Consider the following 23,663-nt stretch of genomic DNA (forward strand, 5'->3'; position numbering starts at 1 on the left):
GGAAAAACAGCACAGTCCACGTAATATGAAGCACCTTTCACAGTGTCAATAGTCCTGTGGCTTCAACATTATGAAGTGATTTAATGTTTAAACTCATAACTTTGGCAATGTTTCTGTGACAGAATCATTTTTGAAAGTGGTGGACCTAAAAGACAAGCAGCCACGTTGATCATCAGCAGTGAGCAAGCCCCATTTGTTACTCTGACTGTCATTAGTGTCTGTTCAACACGATAAAAACACTTCAAAAACACTATTAAGAAGAACCACTGCCTTGGATAAATTAGACCAGTTTTAGTATCAGACATTAAAAAAAAACGGATGGTTCTATTTATTTATCTCAGTTCAACAGCCCTTGTGTTCTTTGTGTTGATTTACCGCCCCTCTGACAGACAACTGAAATAGTACAATTGAACGTCTGTTAAAGTCTCAAAGTCCACGTTCCCACTGGTGAACTCTGGTCGAATCAATTTACCCGTACTCCATAAAGAAGCAGTTGTCTGACGTCACACAACATTGTCTTATTCTGTAAATGTAAACCCCTAAAAGGTGACTTTAATTATTTTTGCCAACATTTACCCAAAGTAATATATAATATCTTCACTACCCTGAACACAAAATATTTGTTATTGAAACTTTTAACATTCCTTCAAAGAATTGCGCGTCATATTAACATTGAATCAATGGTTGGTTGGAGTGCACCTGAAACACTTTTTGGCTGGAAATGTAATTTTCAACTGAGAAAATCTGACCTCCAAATTTGGTTGGAATACATAAAAAAATTGCCAGTTTGACTGATACTGATAATTTAATAAGTCATTGAGAACTGTTCATCTTCCCAAGCTGATATGGGCTTATTCACTGTTTGTCGTCAAATCATCCAGCTGAACCTTTTGAGTATTTCACAGTAATCAGCCAAACTAACGTTTTTATAGTTTGTAGTTGTTAGTATAGTAAAATTGAAGATTTAGGATGTTTTTTTTTCTCCAACGCCAATTTCAGATAATATGTTCTATCATAGTAATCGTGATTTTTCAATGCGATTGTTGAATGATAAATAGATAAAGATACAAAGTGATTTGATATCGGATTTGAACACGTTCAGATTTGATAGGCGAATTCCATACTGGAACTGTAGATATGATAGAATGCTCTCAAATGCTGATCTTTAAATACATGCAGTAGGCATCTGTTGTCATTTTCCATATCGGCGTTCAGTGTTCACTCACAGTCAGATCGCAGCCCTCCTCTCTTATCTAAGCAGCTGGCAGTGGGAGGGAAGCAGCACCAACGTTATTTAACAAGCACCCACTGACCTATCAAAGCCATCGTCAGCGCAGGCAGCCAACTGTTAACGAGATCCTAAAAAGACAGTTATGAGTGTAGTAGGAATGCCTAATGTGGCTGGCACATTGGTCCTGTTACTTGAAAACTCCTCTCCAAAAATTTTGACACAGCGACAGACGCTGCTCTCATCACTCCTCATTTCCGCGTTACTTCATTCAATACTTCAGACTTTTTTTTGTTTTTTGGTGTGAGTGGGCAGGGGGGGTGGAGGGAGCAAGGTTGGAAGTGGGAACTTAATTTTCAAACTCGAAAGGACGGAATGAAGCCTTTAAGTTAATATTACCCCGCAGAGGGCTCAGAGAGCCAGCTGCATTTTAATGGGGCTGTGTCGGCACATTATTCACCTTTATCAGCTCCAACAAGCAGGCGGGCGACGGGAGAATAGAGACCCTCTCTGCCTCTCTGGCTTTGTAGAGTAGAACAGAGGCTGAAACAATGCAGCGAAAATCAAGGATGAAATGGGTACCGATTATACTGTCAGTCACATTAAAGTTTAACTGGGTGGATGCTTCGGTGACCCCCCACTCCCCTCCCCCTTTTTGAGGTGCTGGTGGGTACAGACAGTACAGAGAGGGAGAGTAAGTGAGGAGAAACTCTCCCTTTTGATTATGCAAAGACCATCTGAGTTTCTCAGTCTGCAACAGCACAAGTCATTCGTTTTAGAGAGAGAGAGAGGGAGAGTTTCGGGGCTTTGAAAACCCATAATGTCAGGGGAATATTATGATCTCAAAGCGGTCTCTGCTTTTTAAGGAGAGGGTTTGTTTTGTAACACGAGCGGTAACATTGCCAAATCCAGCAGCTTTGTGAGTTGCTTCTGCAGATGAGAACAGTTGTAGTTGCAGTCACGCATTGGCCCAATACACGATATTAATGGTCTTGTAATGTATTGCGACTGCAGAATTTCTTGTGTGTGGACAGAGTTAATGGACAGTTAAAGGACCTCGCTGTATTATCTTGGGATTAAGTACACAGCAAACAAATAGGATCATGGTTACAATTGTATGCCTCCATATTTCAATTTAACTGCTGCTCCTACTTGCACAGTTTGAATGTTCGCAGCCGTTCCACAGCAAAGCAGATCATCTCCAGGCAAGGTTTTCTCTTTGGTTGCGCTCAGTGGGTTAACAATTTTTGGAAGTGACAGCCCCCAGTTTCAGTTAAGTGCCTCCAGTTTTTCTTTGTGCCATAATGCGTTCCGTGAGATTTCCCCCTGAAATCCAACCTGGAGGCTCACAAACAATGCATTTTTATGCACTGAGGTAATGTGATTATGCCACACTCTAGGCCATAAATTATTTTACGCCGATGTCAAAGGAAAACCAGGTCTCCTCTTCCAAGTTGTGGGATTAACAATAACACAACAACATTTCAGCTGAAGAAACATGTGTCAGTCAATACTTAAAAAAGCATTCATCAAATACTTATCAGCAAATTAAACTCTCCTCCAAAACTGCCCTAAAGTTTGAGGTGCAGAAATGTTTTGTTTTTTCGATGCATCGCTAGGTGGACGTGCAGAGACGGAACACTACGTTAATTCTTTTGCGATGTCCCAGCGCTGTATAATTATGACCACCGCTGCCTCAGGTTTCAGGTGTCCTCCCTCCACTCTTCCACTGCGCTCACTTCACATTTCAACAATAAACTATAAAAACTGAGGAACCAAGAATTGATTATGATAAATGAACGCTTTTAATAGCGAGGGCTCTAAGTTGAACCAAGCGGTTTTTATTGTTGCGATTTGCCTCTTACTTTTGATTAAGTCCTGCATGCAGCACGTATTTCCTGATATCTTGTCATGCGTAGCCACTGCTTCTTGTATTGTTGTTGTCATTCAATGCTTTGATGAATTGGTTCAGTAAAATGCCCTGAACGTCATGTGCTCTTTGTGACCCTCTGCAGGATTCTTTCCTGGCAGTTCCCAAGGCTGCGATGCTTTCCTTCGCCACAAGATGACGCTGTTATCTCCATCCATCCTAAAGAAATACAGCATTCCATTTGACAGGGTAAGTGGCAGCGTCTCCATGGTGCATGACGGTATAGGACATTTTAAAGGTCACCTTGAGCAATTAGTTCTCATTTTGGTCTTAGTAGAGGGAGTTAATTAGAGTCTTTGTTACAAACTTTTTACTTTACTCTGTGTTAGATGACGTCAAGATGCTTGGATAGCCTTGACACAGTGTTAGTCATCATTCAGTGTTATGCCTCACTCGAGGGCTAACTCAAATGTTGAGTTGAACGGTGGAAGCAGTTGTTCATTACAACATTAACTTGCATGTTTTTCAATATAAAGTCCTTCACAATAAACAGGTCACGGTCATTCTCATCACTTTACCATGTAAAATAACGGGAAACAAATTCAATGAAACAAATGTATCCCTTATGATTCCAGTGCTCTTCGACATGAGCCAAGGGACAATACACCTGAACATTTAAAAACACTTATCATTAAAAGGGATGATCATTATTGGGTTCATTGACGTTGGCATTGATGATAAATAATTAAGGAGCTTGAAATATATGCATTTGATACCGTCTATTCTCTGAAACCCACAGAAGTGTGTTTTGCGTAATTCACAATAGCGATGGGCTTGTTCTGAATGATTAATGACTACGCAAGGGAGGTTATTGGCTCAGCTTTGCGAAAAAACACCACAACTGCTAGAGGCTGTGGTTATGATACAGTATGAGTAATGATCATCTCTTGTCTGTCATCGAATATTAATTGGCATTTTTTCCCCACCTTGCTGTTTTTGTTCTGTTCAGCAACAAAATAAATCTTCACATAGCAAAAATTAATAGAAGATTAAACAGGAAAAGAACTGTCAGAGAGCAGGCATACGAAGTTCTCCACTGTCGGCAGAGGCCCCCCCCTCCATCCCTCCATCCCATTTATCTTTTCACTCCCCCCGCTTCAGGATTTCATTATCACAGCGAACATGTTACTTGTAACACACCTACAGTACCTCTCTCGATTCTGTGTAAAAATAAAACCGCCTTCTTCCGTTCTTGTGAGAGCAAAAAGGGACGTTTGATATATGAACCACTGCCTTTAGCAGAGAAAGTTTATATCCCGCTCGCAGCCTCTACCCCTGTTTCCCCCTCCATGTCTGTCACCTTGTCTGGCTTGATGTGTCTCTTGATTGCCTGGATCCCGGCTTCACAGAGATGTCGAGACAGACTCTGAGATCCGCGGCAGACATGGAGGGCTTAAGGTTCGGGCCAACACATTAAAAATGAATGTGCTTAACTTGTCCTCGCATTTTTAAACATTCTCAGAGTAACACTGAGCTCATGGGAACGCACGCGAGAGAAGAAGCAGTCATGTTAGACTGAATTAATTTTGCTCACAAGTCAGAAAAGTTAAGAGGGAAGTTGTTCCTGAGAAGTTGAACTCCCTGTATAGCCTTAAAACCTTAATGACAACTGATGTGGCGATAAGCTTCATTAGTAATAGTGGAATATATTTTATTAATTAGAATGAGATCAGACCATTTTTTAATGAGAGAAAATAGCATAGCTGCAAGTAATAAATGGTTAAAAATAAATCAGGTGGCTGGTCTGGGCCGTACAGATAGTGGTAGCAGTTCAGACATCTGGAAGCTCGGAGTAGAACCACCACTCTTTCAATTTAAAAGGTGACAGTGGAGGTGGTAAAGGCATCTGGTCAGGATGCCTCCTGGGTGCCCTCTGTAGGAGGTTTACTGGGCACCCCCATCCGGAAGGAGACCCGGGGTAGAAAAGTGCAAATCTAAGCAAGCTTCACGAACAATATATGTAATATATCATAACAAGATATGAGAAGGCCCTCCGCAATATAAGAGCTGCCTACCACTCCGCATTAATAGAAGAAAATAAAAACAATCCCAGGTTGGTTTTCGGCATTGTAGCCAGGCCGACATAGAGTTACAGCTCTATTGAACCTAGTATTCCTCCAACTCTTCATACCAATGCCTAAATACGCTTCTTTAATGATAAAATTGTGAACACTTTTAAGGAGAAATGCAAAATGGCCTCTCTAAGTAAGTGGGGGCTGAGAGGTTATCCATTACAGTTATTGGACAATTTCAATTAGTTTCATCAGTAAAATAACCTTTGTAAAAAAAATCTGATCTAGACAGAATGTGTATGTAATAGTGATTCATATAAATTAAGTATTATCCTCCATCTTCATGGAATTGACAGGGATTCTGGTGGAATTAACATCACAGAAAATGCATGGCCATTGAACTAATTAGCAATTTATTCAATTAAATCTTCTTGTATATTGGTTGAGATTGTTTTTCCATTTTATCCATAGATTACTCAGAATGAAGGGGAGTTCATGATCACCTTTCCGTATGGCTACCATGCCGGCTTCAACCACGGCTTCAACTGTGCGGAGTCCACGAACTTTGCCACCCTGCGCTGGGTAGACTACGGCAAGATGGCCACCCAGGTAAGATAAGACCGACTGGTTAATCCGTCATGTAGCAATGAAATGATATCAGAGCAACAGAGATAACAGCGCAGTGTTATCTGTTGCACTGCCAATGCGACATCCAAACTGGTGTTTTAACTGCACAGTGCCCACATCCCCACAAGAAGAGTGATTTACTATTTTGGCATAATCTCCTTCATACAGTACATTCAAGTAAATATCCAGATTTAACGATATGAACAGAGAGAACACTGTGTTGTTGTGTGTTGTCACTAGTAAAGGAATGTAGCCCTGCCTTTTGGCCATGTGCAGTTGGTATGTTATATTGGCAAGTTGGAAAACCCATCATTTAAAGATTTTTTTATTTTTGTCAGTTGTCAGTAATCTAGCAGCGTCTGTAAAACGTGTAATAAAACACATGGAAACCTTTAAGTGAAACTCTTAACAAATGTTGATGTGTGAATCAGCAGTGGCGTATTTCTTTGAATAGATCATTTAAAAATATACAAGTCTCATCTGGTTCCCGGGGTCCCCCTCGACACTAACCATACCCTCGCATCCTTCCATTGATGCTAACTGCCTCTTTGCTCGAGGGCTGCTGAGCATGAAATTGACAGAGCATAGTTTGGTTGTGGACGGGAGCGCAACTACAATGTCCCTTGGAAGAACCTCCCCCCTTGTCTCTATATTTAATACATTCCACTTCATTTTCCTGTTCACTTCCCTTCAGTGCGAGTGTTCAAATATGTGTGTGTGTGTGTGTATGTGCACGCCCCTCGTCTCCCTGCTTTCTCTTTACTTGGCTGCATGTCAGATTTATTAGGTGCCAGTTTGCAGAAGTACATCTCCCTCCCTTCTCCCTCTTTCTCGTTTTCGGCCTTACTACTTTTCCCATGTGGCCAGTTGTAATTTAAGAGCCAGTAGTCCAGGCTCCACCAGTCTCCCCTCTGCCCAACCCAGTGCCCAAGGGAGCATCACCACTACTCTCCACCTCACTCTCCATCTTATAAAGAAGAGTGGCCCATTCTGCGCTGGTAATCCGACTTGACAAATCGAAAGCGCAGCACCACACCCAGCAAGTCAGGAGAGAGCAGCAAGGCCAGTGAGACGGGCTCTTTCTGCCCGTCCACCTTCCTCACTCCATCTCTTTGTCTCTGACTCGCACATTTTCATTCTGTGGGGCTGGTGTGGTAGCATAGTGGTAACCTATATTGTCTTGTAACCAGTGCTGCTTAAATTCAGTCCCAGCAGCAGTCATTCTGTATGTACTGTAGCAGAATGCTGAAGCCATCCAGGCTTCCTCAGTGTGAATAATTCTGAGTTTGAAGGTTGGCTCAATGTGTTTTTACAGTGGGGTTTGAAAGTTTACTTAAGGCTTTTCCCTGAATGCCTCCCAAATTCTGCTCCTCCTTACCTCCTTACACCATTTACATTTTTGGGGCAGGTATAAGTTTCTATCTTTTCTTAACGATAGCAACATAAAATGCTAGCCTGCCTGCCTGAGCTCATTGGCCGAGGGCAGCAACATGAATCGCTATAATAAGGTGTTTTGCTGTGGTTCTAGTTCTGCAGTGACCAGTGACAACAGACACATCTATCTAAAGAAACAAATACAAAGTAATAACAATTAAACATTTTATTTGTATAGCGCTTTAAAAAAATCACAGACACTGCATACAAAACAATATTTAAAAATACACATCATAATCATGCATTCAATTATAATATACATGTGATAACCAAACATTAAAAGCAGTTTTTTCAAGGTGGATTTTGAGTACTGCTTTCAAGGTGGACCATTTAGTAACTGTATTTACTTGCTTTGGGATTTTTTTTCAAATGTCCTTGTTGTAAAAACATGAGTCCTATTACATGTTTTCAAGGCTCTTGAACACTAGGTTTTAAAATAAGTACATTGAGTACAATTTAGCTCTTGAAAAGGTCACGTAACCACATTTTCAAGTCTTCACACTCAAACAGCCCTTATAAAAGTCAGAAGAAGAGGACCACACAAAATGTTCAATGGTTTAAAACTAAATCAAAGCCTCACTCTATGTAAGCGTACAAGTACACCCACCCCCACCACTATGCTGGTTCACCTACATCATCCACCTCCTTGGTTTATCATTCTTTCTCGGCCTCTCTCTTCCCTCTCATTCTCTCTCAAGCAGTCACTTCCCAACGCTGACACTCTCTCTCCTCCCCCTCCCCAACCGAGCCCTGATCAGTCAGCACCAAACAGGACTGTGAAAGATTGAGCCCGGTATTGAATTTGTCACAGTTTGGGGGCTGCCGACTCACCACAGAGAAAGAGAGAGAGAGAAAGAGAGAAAGAGAGACGGCTTGGGTGTGCTTCATGTCTCAGTCTTCTTAAATACAAGCTCCTCAACTGCAGACCCATCTTTCTCCTGGCTGAGCGAACACACCTGCAGTCAAAGCAGACCTATAACTCTGCACTTTGCCTGTGTGCACTTACTAAAGTTATTTGTTTACTTCTGATTACCCAGTGTCAACCAGGGCTTAGAAAAACCCTTAAGTGTGAACATGTTTGTTTGGATGGAACAGGAAAATGTCTTGGCAGGATATTTACTGTTTTTGGCAAGTTTGGTAGAAAACAGCTTGGCAAAAAGCATCTCGCTGATTATTTCTAAAAATAGTTGTATCTGCATCAGTGATTCTTAACAGTTTACATGTTCAGGGTTGGTAGTATTCTCCATGAAAGCCTTTCTCCGTTCCTCTGCTGCTCCGTCACACTTTGCTGCCGCTCCCCGAGGCTCCCAGGGTGATTTCTTTCTGTCTGGGTGGAGGTGCAGAAATCATCCTCACAGTTCACAGTTTAAATGACATCACTTTTTCATCTTGAAAGTGAATTGCAGATCACTCACTCTGTCTTTTTTTTTTAGAAGGGCTTGCAGACTTGTCTTGTTTTGCTGTGGCCCAGACAAGCTTTGATTGGACATACTGAGGTTTTATTAGACTTTAGGTGCAACCTATCCATTATACCTGATGAACACAATGTTTTCTCCCAGTTATGTAGATTCCTTTTTGCATTATTAAACAGGTAAGAGAGGAGGATTCGTCTTATCGCAATCACTGCACAAAGAAAAAAACTCACATGTTCAATAGGAAGCGAAGTTCACAGTATATAGCTTACATGTTCATTATCACATTAGAAACCTGTGATTTCTCACCTATTACTACACATTAGACTTGAAGTGCTTGTAGGATTTAAACTTTTCCAAAAAAATTCTACAATATTCATCTCATTTAAAAACCTCAACCATTTGAGGAAGAGACAAACAAAGAAATAAGGATTACTATTTCACAGCAGGCTTTAATAACATTAGCAGCTGGGTAATGCAAAGCCCTGCTGTGAAATATATTCTGCATTTTGCATCTTAACAATTTTTAATTACCTCTCCGATCATTCCTCATTCTTTAAATCATCTACCTCAGTATCGGCAAGATGAAAGAAGTCATAAAGAATTTAGCATAGTCGAGGGCTGCCGTGGGTCAAGGCAGACAGGCCAGACTCGAGGCCAATTTTGTCATTAGTACACAACACATGCAGTCAGCTCTATAGGGAGTCCCCACACTCTCGGTTTTCTGTGGCTCCAGCAATTTAGCTTCATTAGGAGCCCAAGTATACTTCAGGGCTCATTGACTGCCTGCCTCAGGGTGAGTTTTTGTTTTCCTAAATCTTTTGCATCCTCAAAATGTGTTCCCATTCTTTAATTAAGTATTTATATGATAATTAAGTGTTGCTCATCCTGGCCCTTGAGGATGGCAACAATCTCCATAATCACTTAATACTTTCAGAAAAAATAAAACAAGTATTTTTATCCATCTACAAATTAAAAAAAATAGCAAATTTAACCAGTACAATCTGTGTAGGTGTAATATTTATCTGGTGTTCTTCTGCGTCTGAAGTTCCCTGGCCTGATGCTATTTCCACTTTCATGATGTTTCATGATGGCATCAATCAGCTGGAACCATGTGCACTTGCCCGTGTCTGCCCTCCCACTCTCGGCTCCAACAGCCTCCACCCGACACCATATTTTAATGTTTCCGTCTGTCAAGTGGTGTCTGGATGAAATGTAGGCTGGATATTGTTTTGCTGGGGAGGGAGCACCGCTGTGTTTCCAGTAATTGAACATAAGGCTCTCAGTGCAGCTCGGGAAATAATAATAGGGCCAGAATGTAATACAGGAAGCAAGGCACAAAAGAAAATATTTTCATCTCAGTTCTCTCTCTCCTCTTCCATCTCTTGTTTGTTTCATCTCCCTGCTTTTGTTTCCTTCATTTCCAAACTTCTTTTTGCTGTACTTGCCATTTCCCCCCCGCTCGTATGCAGCACGGTGGTTTCATTTAACAGCTCTGTCACTATACTGCTCCTCCATCCGTAGTCAGCAGAATGATTCATACAGCGATACTGTCATAATGAAGGTTTGTGTAGACATTTTGCTTACCAGAAGCAGATGTCGGTTTCATTTGCATCTGAACTACCAGCGCAATATCAAATTTACGTGCTGTATGTTACGCTCTACCATACCTTGGAGTAACTTTCCTTCATGCCGTGTAAACAACAATCCCCTCTCCTCACTCACAGCCTGTCTGGTGGTATTTGTGTTATATCTTTCCAATAAGGCACCAGTAGCTCACAAAGATAGAGATTTAAGTAATTTTCCATCAAAACATTCAAGACCACTTCTTTCAATCTAAGATACCTGCTTGTTTGATGCGAGATGCTTCAATAGTTGCAACCATATGTCTATCTCAACAACTCGTCTCCACTTCCTCCCGCTAAACAAATATTAAGCTAAAATATCCCAGATGCATTTGGAGCCATAGTCTGTGCTGCAGGGATTGTAGCGTGGAGCCGCAGTATCAAAAACCTGCCGTTAAAATGTCCCAGTCCAATCTTTGTCAATCATTTAGTTTCACTCAGTTTTTGAAGCAATAACTAGTTCAAAACAAACTAGAAAATGGAACACTTGAACATACATCGGTACGATAAGAACTACCTTAAATGATGGAAACCAGCTTTAAGACTGTCAAACCATTTGTTTGATGTGCACTTGGATTATTTTATTTGGTCCATGCTCCATACATTAAAGTCAGGGGTATTAGAATTCAAGTGATTTGCAAACGCAGAGAACATTTTCTCTTCCATTTCACACTCTAACCTCTCCATAAAGGAAGAATAGAGACAAGTTCTTGGCTGAATGCATAACACAGTACTCATAATTATGAAACATTAGAAATTATTCATATAAATACATAAAATCTCTTTTACTTTGTGATTTCTGCCTCTTCCGTGCTTGTTTTTCGTTGTTCACCACGGTACATTACCTCCTCTTTTGATCACTCTCTACAGAGTCATAAATCTGTGAAGTGTAGCTGAAAGTGGCCAGTGTAGCACCTGGCCTGTGTGTAAACAAACACCAGTATTCTAGCTCTGTGAAGGAGTACACTTAAAACACTTGAATGTTGTGTAATGTTACACCAGTTCCCAGTAGCTGTTTAATTAATATTAAATATCCTTCCTGCCTTTCCCTCCTGCAGCTTTTACCCAGTCTTATCTTACAGTCACCTCTTCTCTCTGTATTTTTCCTCCAGTGCACCTGCCGTAAGGACATGGTGAAGATCTCCATGGACGTGTTTGTGCGCAGCCTGCAACCCGATCGCTACGAGCTGTGGAAGCAGGGCAAGGACTCCATGGTGTTGGACCATCTCAAGGCCACTGAGCTCAACAGCCCCGAACTCGAGCGCTGGAGGGAACATCGCGTCACTTTCAGAGAAAACCTTCTGCGAAGGTGAGAATATAAATAATATCATTGTCTTAGTTTGGCGATTTTAATTCACATGTAGAGTTTACCTGCATATCATAGTAACTGCACACTCTTTTGGATTGTGGCAGTGGTGCTTGCCACGGGACTCTCCAACACACAGCCAGAGACGTAACGATTGCTTTTCCACATCTTTTTGTCACCACACACGTGCACAAACAAATACTTAAATCACACACACAAAGTGACAAGCTTTCCAGCTTCCTTCGGCTTCTCTCAGTCTCTTCCGTCTGTGAGTCTCTGAGGCGCCATGAGGCAGTGAAGCCGCTGCCATTTAAAGTGTGAGGACCAATCAGCTCTCACCTGCGCTGATTGATCCTCTGTGGTGCAGGTGAGGGTTCTCTCCCAGCTCCCTCACCTCCACATGGATATGTGCTAAATTGTCATGTTACTGCTAGAGTAACTAATCCAAAAGCAAAATATCTGTGTGTCTTCTCTCAGAAGGATATTATATGAAGTGTTTACTCACCTTTCTCTGCACTACCCCAGGGCCATGCAGAAGATGAAACTGTTCCGTCGTCTGAAGCTGGACGAAGTGAAGGTGCTGGCACAAGAAGGCATTGAGCTGAACGCTGCCGAGTACCAGCGTCAGGTGGAGGAACGCGATGCCAAGCGCAAGCAGGAGAGGGAGGAGCGTTTAGCCAGAGAGGCCATGATGACCCTGGAAGCCATGGAGCGTGAGGACCAGAAGGCTGCTGAGGCAGCTGCAGCTGAGGCAGCTTTAGCAGCTGAGACTCCATCCATTGAAGGTGAGGACGGTATGAGCAGTTTTACAGCTACTGCACTAGATTAATGTAAGATCAAAATCAATACAGATGTTTGCTTTTATTGTTTCTCAAATTTTCTTAAACTTGCATCATCTAAAAAGCTGTTTTAATTGAATATATAAATCAGACTGAATCCTAAAAATCCAGTTACTGTTGCTCATCCAGTTACCCTTTCTTACCCTTTCACCCTTAACCCTTTTCTGAAGTTTTATTCAGTTGTTGTTCTTTGTCAGCAGAAGCACATGAGGCCAAGCTGCAGAACCTGACAGAAGATGGTGAGAAAAAGAAGCAGAAAAGGCTAAAAAAGATTCCAAACGTTCAAAACGCCATCACTGGATTTGAGGCGGTGTTTGAGCAGTTTGCGACAGGCGGCTCAAGTGATTCAGACAACGCCCTGGTCAGTGATCCACAGGCTGGGAACCCTCTTACCCCACAGCAGAGGGACATCACAGCAGACAACAATCTGGATGTGAGTGACACCGAGGTCATATTTCTCATGTCTGAGAGTCAATAGATAGAGTCCTTTTTATTTGTAAAAAACTTTATTGTTTGTAAACCACAGTTTCTGATGTTTTACTACACAAATTTGTACCTTATTCAAAGTAGGGTTGCTGCATAACAAATTAGCCTATTTTTAGTCTCTACATATATTATATATATTTGCCTCATGAAACAATGGGGCAATCAACTTGTTGAACATTGGATGCTTTTGCCACATTTTGCCACAAACTTATATATTTTGCACATACTTTTATCAGGCATGCTACCCCAAGATGAAGATGCCAACTGAGGTGAAAAAGAGTCGGCGACATCCCCTCGGCAAACCTCCCATGCTTTCTCCTCTGTCCATCGTTAAGCAAGAGCTGACCAGTGACAAAGGTATGTGGCTCTGTGTCTGTCATTGCAGTTTTATTTAAACTCTAGTATGTGTTATTTTAAACATTTGCATGGAAAGTGTGACATTTTCATTTGCATAAACATGGTGAAATGGGTAAAACTTCTATCCACTGTTATTCATCTATCTCTCCATGCACACCCTCTTCCTGTCCTCTGCCCCCGTCACTATTTATCCCACTTATTCCCTTCTCCACCACGACACTTGAAATGAAGAAACCCCCATTATGTTTTGATTATCGATCTGGAGAAAGAAAAACCAACAGGACTAAAGCTCCCTGTGGGGATAATGAAATCAAGGCAACAAGGCTTCTTTTTCCTCCCCTCCCTTCTGATTTTTTTCATTTTCTGATTGACACTTATTGATCTGGGGATCACGACTTCCAATTACCTGCTTTCAAAGTCACTTTAAGTCGGCAACAAGGGACCTGACTCGGAGGGCCTGTCCTTCAGGAGAGTGCAGGGGGGACAAGGAGAAAGAGAGGACCAGTGTTGGGAGGAAAAAAGCGAGTTAAATGGGAATCTTGTGAAAAGATTGTCCTGCCTTCTGTTCAGGTCTAACAAGGATCAGTAGCTTTAAGGGCTTCACAGCTAAATGGATTTCAGACCCACAGCAGCTAGTTGCTGATGTCTCTGCTATTTGTGTTCATCAGCCAATAATTTAGAAGTGGTCATGTTGTTGATGTCTGGAACAGAATGCTGCTATTTTTGTTTTTTGGCAAAGGCTCTCATGTTGAAAGGATCCTTGCCCTTTCCCAAAAATACTTTATACTTTATGCATCTACTAGAAAAACGAAATCAATACCAATGATGGCTTTCCACGAATGATGGCCTGCTTGTGCAGCAGAAACCTCATGTATCTTATTTCTCACCCACAGATCTGTCCTCCCCCAGACCGCTGGAAAGGGACATGAAGAAACAGGAGCACCTGTGGCAGAATCACGAACCCAACTTCCTTGCAGAGAAGTCCTTCAACGCTGCAGTGGCACCACTACCACCTTACTGTGCTGTCTGTTCACTCTTCTGTCCCTACAACTCGGTAAAGCCTCACACTAAAGAGTACATACATGTTAGAGATGCAGTGATGGTATTGATAGTTTAAACAGCTCCAAAGCCAGGAGTTGCAGTAGTTCCTAAGGTTAGGGGTCGTATTAATATTGTTTTAGAGTAGTTGACTATTCAAAGATGCGGACCAACGGACCAAAATCTAGTCCGACCAACAGAAGTTGTTTTGGTCTGGATTTCACACTGAATCATAGTTCTAATCATTTGCAGTATAATAATATTTGTATGGATAGTTTGAAAAAAAGACGTACAGCTGGCTCGCAAGGTTTTCGATCAAATAGGATAGGGTTGTGATACCATGATGATATTGCAGTGGCAACAAAATTAACTAAAGGAACTGGTTTGTTCATCATCTCCATTTAAACAGAGAGACTGCTTTTTTCTGTTTCATACAATGTTTATGTGTTAAAGACGTGAAGTTTGGTTTGCATCATGGTGTGAAAACACCATCAATCTACAAACAGGACAACAACTGTGGGAAATAAATACAAAGAAACAAACTCCTACTCTGAACTTTTCCAGCCCCATAAAGATGTGTCCATTGAGCCCCCAGTCACCCCCCTCCCCCGTCCAGGCAGCATGACTCGCCCACTGGTCCCAGAGATGTGCTTCAGCGTTGGGTCAGGAAACACCGAACCTCCACCCACCAACCATCACATTGGAGAGGATGGAACCAGTCTCCTACTTTGCTGTTCATCTTGCAAAATGCAGGTTCACGCCAGTAAGTAAAATACCCTCAATACAGCAAAGGAGCAATAACATATGGTTAATGTACTGGTTAGGGATGGGCATAATTAATCGACAATCGATTAATTGATCATTAAGAATTTCGTCGATGACAATATTTTGTCATCGACGAAATTCTGTTGCGTTCACTGCCAACACTACGAAGCTATACGTCTCCATGAGCGCATGAGGAGTCCACTGCTCTTCTTCAAGTAGGAGGTCGGAATATATGAGTTGCCTGAACGCAGCACAGTGAGGATGTTAGCAGCTGTAGGAAGCAGCCCGGAGTTATACTCTACAAGCCCCGCTGGAAGACCAGCAGCTAGCCGCTGAGAGCTAGCTGGATTTGAAGGTTCTCGACCTCTCAGTCCGGTTGTTGTCACGTCCTCAATCCCGGAACCCCTCACCCAGACCCGGGTCTGTACGGGTTCCCTCCCCGTAGACTGAGGGTCCGGACAAAGCCGGGCCTGGTTAAGGGGCTCCGGGAGTGAGGACGCGACAACAACCGGAGTAAGAGGTCGAGGGTCGCGGAGTCCAGCTAGCTCTCAGCGGCTAGCTGCTCTCTCAGCGGGGCTGAAGAGTACAGCAGCGCATATTTTCAAGTGTAACCATTGAACGGATCCCGTTTATCTGCCACAAGAGTTGTTCATCTTGTAATAAAGATCTCAATGAGGAAACACACTGTGTTTTTTCTATTTTCACTGCATTTTAACAGCCTATAAATAGTGAATTTTGATATAAAGATATTAACGATTAATCGAAAATTCGTCATTAACTCTCCCGACGATCGATTAAGACAATTTAATCGAATGCTCATCCCTAGTACTGGTTATATATATTTTCTTTTTAGATGAGCAGGAAAAGTAAATCTTAGCACAGCACATTGTTTGTATGCTGTTCACGAAAAGTCAACAGTCCTGCAGCTGCATGAAGCTTTCTAGCAGAGGAAATGTAATTACAGCTTTTGCACTGCAGCAGCAGCAGGAAGTCAGTGCGGCCACTGAGGCATAGATAACAGGATTTTAAGGATGCTAGAAGGTGGTGTTTGGATATCTCTATTTATTCTATTTATGTAACAAGTAAGTTATACAAATCTAACCTGATAAGGCCTAATGGCTGCGAAAACATGAATGTTAAAAACTGAGGTATTTTTGGTAACAATATTGTGAATTTGATATGGTTAAATAAACAGTAAGAAGTTGTGGAAAAGTTTGATTTGATTCAGTGTCAACAGTAAGACGCTGGCAGCTGTGGGCACACTGCAGCGTTTGATTTAAAACTCTCAGAATCTTGGTCTCAGCCAGCTATAAGCCCAAACATGAGCTGACAAGTTTTACAAACAAGCTCTACTGGGTATTCCACTGTTCCTCTCTATTCACAACTTTTTTTTGTGTCTCTGGACCCCTGAGAACAGTCCTGGAAAAATATGAAACACCGAAGATAAGACTCCACTACAACAGTGCAACAAACTGTCAGCCCAATTCCCTTGTTGCAGCGCTCAGTGAGGCTCCGTAGTTTAACTCTCCTTGACTCGGGTTAAACCAGCTAAGAGGCTGCTCGAGCAACGCAGAGACCTCTCTGCAGGCGCCAGAACACAAACTTTACCGGCACTTATTTAACCTGGTTTCCACACTTAAACGTTGCAAAATCGAGCAAATTGACTTTCAAGGGCATTTGGCTTCCGTCACAGCAAAGTGTGAAAGAACTGGCGGCTTGTTAACAGTGTGTAAGAGTGTGTTAGCATCGGTGTTTCTCTGCAGGCTCTGCTTCTCATCACCACATGTCATCATTATTTATCTATACAAAATCTATAACAAAAAGTTATATTTGGTTGTGTATTTTTAAATCGTGGTTTTATAGGAATAAAGTATCTACTTTTCAAACCTTTTCATGTGTGGCAGATTCGTATTGGGCTACACACTCAACCACATAATTTCACATGTGCAGCCAGCAAAACGCACAGCGCACACACACACCAACCCTCCTGGGTTCTTATTATCCCTAAAGCTGAAGTGCACCTTCAAAAAGGCCAGTTCATTAGTCATCCAGGGATGAGCTGGGCTCAGATGGGGAAGCAGTGCTGCTATTGATAAGATGACATGAAGCAGAAAGAACTCCTGTCAAAAACACCAGCCCTGCAGCCCAGCACCGTACTCTCCATTGTTTCTGAGCAGGCATCCAACTAAAAATCGTTCACACCTGCCTAGGTGTTACATGAATGTGCCAGTCTTTTGGTCCAGAAGTACAAATTGGAGGTAGTGATGAGAAACGTAAACAAGCAGGTTCTGTGTCATGGTCTCTGCAGAAAATGACTCAAAAAAACAAAATAATTGTAGAAATGTAGGAAGTATTTAATATATATTCAAGTCAAGTTGCTAAAGAGATCATTATTACACGTGATTCTAGATGATACCTTTGAAACTTTAAATGCGAGATGGTTTGATATGTGGAGTCATTAATCTCTTGTCTCTTGTAGGTTGTTACGGTGTCAAACCAGAGTCTGTCAGTGATTCCTGGATGTGCTCCAGGTGTGCAGCAGGAGCCTGGACAGTGGTGAGTTGCAGAACCACCTCACATAAACCCACCTCTTCAAATCAACAAAAACGGCCTTATATTTTCCCAGAACTCCAAGTATAATTATTGAATCTGTAATACTGTGGGGTCCAAAACTCAGAGGCCACCACTCCTTTAATTTTACGGGAATTTCAGTCTTTATTTACTCGTACAAAATCAATTTGTGTAATAGAATAAATTATGTGGATCTGAGTCCCTCGCTGCCTGAAACTCAATCCTCGCTTGCTTTCTTTTTTTCAGAATTGTTGTCTTTGCAACCTGCGTGGAGGAGCTTTTAAGAGGACCTTGGACAACTGGTTAGTGGCACACACTTGGTTCTTGAAATGGCTTTTTACACATTCTAAATTGGCTTTAAATTCTCTCATAACAAAATCCCAAGGGGTTTATTTAAATATCTTGCTTCTGAAAACAATTAGAGAAGGTACTCTAATGACAAAATTATGATTTCAAATGTATTGACTTTTTGTGATAGCATCTCAGTGTTCTTGTGGTGAATCAGGAAATAGTGCTCCCAGCTGAAGACCCATTTAGCAACAGAATTAACAGAACTGATGTGGATTTTGTGGATTTCAAGTCCACACATTGTCGAAACAAAAATACAGTGTCAGGAGATCACTTTCTTTCAGATACTTTTTTATTATGGTGTCTGTTGCCTTTAACCCAACATGTAGAAATGCTTAAAATTATTTATTTAAGAATTTTTCCATATCTATAAAGTATTTCCTAATGATGATCTGTGTACCAGGCATTTTAAGAGTTTTTAATTCAGCATACAGAGCTGACCTAGGTCGAAGAACAATTTTCTAAATTATACAAGGGTCTTCAAGATCTGAGCAGGGTCAATACATCCTACATAAAACAGTGGGAAAGCGAGGGAAACTTTTCCATGTCAGTGAAGGAGTGGATAAATGTTCACTGTCTTAGAGAGTTTAATTGGAAGGATCATTTATAACTCCAGCACTTAAACAGACTGAAGAAATGCAGAAAGCATGATGGAGAGGTTGTGGGACTGAAAGAGCAAATCATTATCATGTATTGCTGGACTGCTTCGGGGATTCATAGGAGACAGCATGGAAAATTAAGATTGACTTTTGTTTTCGAAGAAAGAGTGCCATGACTGACGTTGGTATGAGCATGGTTTGTCTGCTACTTTGACATTTGCTGGTGTTCACAAGGTTTTGATGGCAATCTGTCTGTGTGTCACTAGTTGGGTCCACATCATCTGTGCCATCGCTGTGGCTGAGGCTCGCTTTGTCAACGCCATCGAAAGGGAGCCAGTGGACATCAGCGCTGTTCCAGAAACACGCAAGAATCTGGTAAGAAAAAAAAAAGGATTCATTTGTATACGGTGTACAGTGTGATGCCAGTCAGGCAAGTTAATGTTGAACAGCCCCACAGTTAAAATCGTTAGGTTAATACTAACTATATCAACATCTCTCTTTGAAGACATTTTCAAAAAACTTCTCGGTATTCGTTGTTCAGCAGCTGTTCATTTAATTTGTCTTGCCTCCTTCACTTAATTTCCTTCTTTGACCCCGACAGTCTTCATCCACCTTTAGGCGAATCCCGTCTTTCCCGCCCGCTGCCTCTGTATCTATCACTCTCTCCATTACCCCCCCCTCCTCCCCTGGTGGATGGATAGATCATGTTTTTGCGAGCTGTGGATGACACGGGGTAAAACAGATGTGCTGAGGGGGAATGGCTGAATAATCAGCTGTCATTTCTCACTGTGCCAAATGAACTGCATTGATCCCGTGGGCAGGAGGCAATTTCCCTATTGCTGCCGCGTCTTTGAACACAAGTAGTCCCCCACCCTTTCCTTTCCTTCCGCCATCCCTCCTTCTAAGTCTCTGCTCCCCCCCTCCCATCCCACTTCACAGACAGTAGCAGTGCTGCTGGTGCATTATCACAAATCTACAAACCTCCCTCTCCTTCTCCCTGAAAATCTATCAAAGACAAGCTGGGTGACATTTGCATCCAAGTGCTGTCAAAGCAGGTTTCTCCCATCTCTCCTTAAAATGCCATGAGAAGAAATTCTGCAGTCTAAAGATTTGGATGGCTGGGCTGTTAAAAAGTGAACGCGAACCCTATTCAGCAGTCTAACATCGTTTCTCCATCCCTGGGTTTCAGTTATGGTTTTCAGGGCCAAAGTCATAGATTCTCATTTTCTACAAATGCTCAAAATACGCTCAAAATATATTAAAAATACGTCTTAAAAAGTCTAAAATTCAATAATCTCAATTGTATACACAGTGTGTAATGTCTCCTTGTGTTGAAATTCTTTCTCAGCGATACTTACATTTAAAACTACAAACAAGACCAACACGAAACTGATTAACTTCAATTTTGGCAAGTGGGAGTAACACTGGACCTCCAATATTCATCCATAACTGTCGTTAAATCTTAAATATAATTTATTATTGTCTTAAAAACCAGCAGAACCCTTGGATTTTGAATTGCAGTTAACTGTACTGCGAAGTGGAATGAGAATAAACAAAATGGACATACACTTTGTATACGTAATTTCATCCCATGACGTTGAGGTCTCATTTCTCATGTCGTTGATCTCACCAGTGGAAAACTACTGCAGCCGGCGAAAACTTTAATCTGCAGCAGTAGGTTAAATATCACTCAGTAAAGCTCTGCTGAGAGCAGTTGTATATTTTTCCTGCACTGGTACCGAAATGAAGTATTGGCACTTTAATAAAGAATTTTTTTTTTTGTATTGATCGGCCAAGCGCTGCACTACAGCTGCTGGCCGTGTGATTTGTCAGAAGGAGGTGGATGGAGAGGGAAGGGCGTGAGAGAAAAGGAGCGAGTGGGAAGATGTAGACACCATGTGATAGATGATTACAAAAAACACAAATACACAGAAAGATACCAGTCACAGGAGATGAGGCAGCTGTCACAGCTGTTGGGAAAGAGGGTTGAGTCTGTTTGTTCGATTGAAGCATTGAGTAATGAGTGTAATGTGAATAATTTCTGTTCAAATTAAAATTATTTATCTGCCAGAGATTTCTCAAAAATAAATCCTTATATTAGGATTTTGAGGGAAGATGATTTTTCTAAAACACACCTGAGGTTGCCCTGCTGTATTGAGACTATAACTCAGTTTGACAGGTCAAATTCCCTTACACAATGGTCCTCTCTTCCCTTGTTGTGTCTCGGCTATTCATCCATCTCTCCCTTATTCTCTCTGTCTTAACTGAAACGGGGAACAAATGAGAGATGGGGGAGGGAAGGTGTAAAGACCACTGAAGACATGGAGGATTGAAGGGTTTGAAGTGAATGAGAGGAAGGGGACTGGGTTGTAAGTTGTGCATTGTGCTACATGTGGAGTCAGCTCAGCAGAAAAGCAGACCTGGTTCACAGATGTGGTCGGCTGGTGGTAATTTCACAGTCAGGATATGGGGACGGAATAGGAGGATTTGAAAGTGAAAGGGCTCCGAGGGAAAACGGAAATGTCCCTGTACGATTATGCAGGGGGGGAGGTTGAGCAAGTGATGCAAGACAAAAAAAAAAGGATGGAAAAACTGTTTTCCAATGCCTCAGCGACAATTCAGGCTGCTGTTAACAAATACAAAGTTGCTGTGTTTAAGTTAGGAAGAGAAACTCACCACAGCACTGACGCTGAGAAATGAACAAACATGTTGTGGGCAAAGCCTGAAAATAGTTATTTCCATTTGTAGTGATTAATAAAACCAAACAAAATCAAAAATCTTAGAGAAGTTGTTGGTAAATCCTTCATAGGCATTGTTTCAGTACCTGGAATTTTAAGACCTGAAACAAAAAGTAATATTTTTTTGTAGCTAAATTGTTGTGGTTGGTCTTTCATCCACTTGGTGTCATGTTTTGGCCATTGGAAGAACATCCCAGGTGTGGCAGCAGGTTCAATGAGCCACACTACATCCATACTATACATTTCTATTTCACAATGCTATTCTAAACCATCCATTCTAACACACCAGCACCCCAGTGGAGACAGGAAACAGATTGTCAGTGCTTGGAACAAACTAAAACAACAGTGCTGAAAACTAAATGGAAGGATTCTTGTTTATAGATCAACAATGTGGAACTATTTCAAAGCTTTGCCTTTATCATGACTGATATGACCCAGGCAGTGAATGCAGGTGAATGCATTCATCATTTCTAAATGTCATGTGTTTCTCCATACTATAACAAGAAATGCGTGTTAGAGAAGCATCTGTAGGCATGTAAGCTTTATTTTTACTCGGCTTTGTTCCTTTCACACATTTAAGATTTAGATTTGAGTATATATTAAACTTTGAATCTTTTACAGCGCATTTTCATTGAATAGGAAAAAAAACAAGTTTCATGTTTGCCTGGCTTCATAAGTAACCTTTAGCTGTGAGAGATTGGAGCTGAAGGGACAGAAAATAATTCTTGTGATCTCTGAACATCCATGAAAATATATTGTAAGAAGTAAAAAATAAAGCTAATGAGGTCAAGGGGGGATTTGTCTCCAACATGAATCACCAACCAACATTATTTTTTGATCTCATTGCAGAAGTGCGTGTACTGCCACAGCAAGAACTCCAGTACGAACCGTGGCGCCTGCATCCAGTGCTCGAATGAGAACTGCGCCACCTCCTTCCACGTCACCTGCGCCCAAATCGCCGGAGTGGTCATGAAGCCTGCGGACTGGCCCTACGTGGTGTCTGTCACCTGCCACAGGCATACCAAGGTCCCCACGAAGGTAAGTGCACATCCAGGGAAAGGGTCGGTGATGATGATATATATTATTGGGCCCCTTACAACCATCATCTCTTGTGTTAAAACAATCTTCTGCCTCACATCTATATTTTAGACATTTCACTTGATATTTGAACATGTCGCTGCTCTTTAGTAAGTTTTGATTTTCCAGTTAAAAACCTCAACCTCTGTCTTGGTTTCTCTCCGTCCAGTCGCGGCCAGCAACCAGAGCCCTACCCTGTCCGAACCTGGGCCAGAGAGTGATTGGCCGCAACGTTGACGGCTGGTACTACCATTGTACCATTATCGGCACGGCAACGCAGACGTTCTACGAGGTCAACTTTGAGGACGGCTCATACTGTGACAACCTGCACCCAGAAAACCTACTGGTGAGTTCTCTAGCAGTTAAGTTACACACTGATTCAATTGATCGAGACAATTCCTCAAATAAAGTGCTTTGTAGCCACAAGCATAACTTAATGACATTTATGTTTATAAGAAATTGGTTGCACTTAAAATATATGCAAGATGATCCCAAGCAATCTAATGTTGGAAAATAAGAAAACATAAGCACTCAGGGAACTTAAACTTAACATTCTGCTGCCAACTAAAACACTTAAGAGCAGTTTAAATTGTGTAAAAGTGAAAAATTTGAGAACATTATGAAAATCGTACTAAAAACGTAATAAGTCAAAGTTCATAATTCTATTTACTGAATCTTTCTGCTTGCTGCCTCAGATAAATTACTTATAATGATTTTTATGAATCACAGGTTCATCAGAATTTAAAAAACAATATTCAGTTAAATGACATAAGTACATTTCTTAAAAGTAATTTTCCATCCTCCATCTCCTTCACATTCTCCTTTTTTCTCTTCCTCTCCTTCCCTCGCTCCTCCTCCAGAGTCACGACTGCCTGCGGAACGGTCTCCCCGAAATCGGGGAGTTGATCGTGGTCTGCACGTCCGAGGGTCAGGTCCTCAACGCTTACTTCATCAAACAGCATGTCCACAAGCTCTACCAGGTGAGGGAGAAACACCACCTCTGGAAATGAGCCTCATTCAGTTACAATCAAACCTGCTAAAAAGTGATTTTAAACTCGGTCAACTGGAGGTTCGAGAAACTTTTTTAAATTACCTAATGATTCTCTTGGAATATAAATCATAGTTAAAATCTGTGAATCACGTAGAAGAGTGGTAGATTCAAGTGAGAATAAAACAGAAAACGTTCAAGCTGTAAGTTCCTAATTGCAGTTTGTGTAAATGTAAAAACCTTTCGAAGTCAAGCTGTAAAATAATTTTCCAAATACAGTTGC

At 41.6% G+C, this 23,663-nt stretch overlaps 1 protein-coding gene across 2 annotated transcripts in view; it reads left to right on the forward strand.

The window, feature by feature from the left end:
- The window catches only part of kdm4b (lysine (K)-specific demethylase 4B), a 43,644-nt gene that overhangs the window by 14,207 nt on the left and 5,774 nt on the right, over positions 1–23,663 (forward strand). Inside the window, exons 7-20 of one of the 2 annotated variants that reach the window (XM_061078480.1) lie at positions 3,244–3,347; positions 5,642–5,779; positions 11,381–11,577; positions 12,100–12,359; positions 12,611–12,846; positions 13,136–13,256; positions 14,150–14,310; positions 14,859–15,057; positions 17,539–17,615; positions 17,877–17,932; positions 18,844–18,952; positions 22,165–22,353; positions 22,562–22,738; positions 23,253–23,372. In XM_061078480.1, the coding sequence (XP_060934463.1) occupies positions 3,244–3,347; positions 5,642–5,779; positions 11,381–11,577; positions 12,100–12,359; positions 12,611–12,846; positions 13,136–13,256; positions 14,150–14,310; positions 14,859–15,057; positions 17,539–17,615; positions 17,877–17,932; positions 18,844–18,952; positions 22,165–22,353; positions 22,562–22,738; positions 23,253–23,372 (2,144 nt within the window). The remainder of the gene's footprint in view (positions 1–3,243; positions 3,348–5,641; positions 5,780–11,380; positions 11,578–12,099; positions 12,360–12,610; positions 12,847–13,135; positions 13,257–14,149; positions 14,311–14,858; positions 15,058–17,538; positions 17,616–17,876; positions 17,933–18,843; positions 18,953–22,164; positions 22,354–22,561; positions 22,739–23,252; positions 23,373–23,663) is intronic. The other variant, XM_061078481.1, reaches the window with a different exon arrangement.

The sequence above is a fragment of the Limanda limanda genome, chromosome 9 (genome assembly GCF_963576545.1).
Source record: "Limanda limanda chromosome 9, fLimLim1.1, whole genome shotgun sequence".
In the NCBI taxonomy this organism is placed as follows: Eukaryota; Metazoa; Chordata; class Actinopteri; order Pleuronectiformes; family Pleuronectidae; genus Limanda; species Limanda limanda.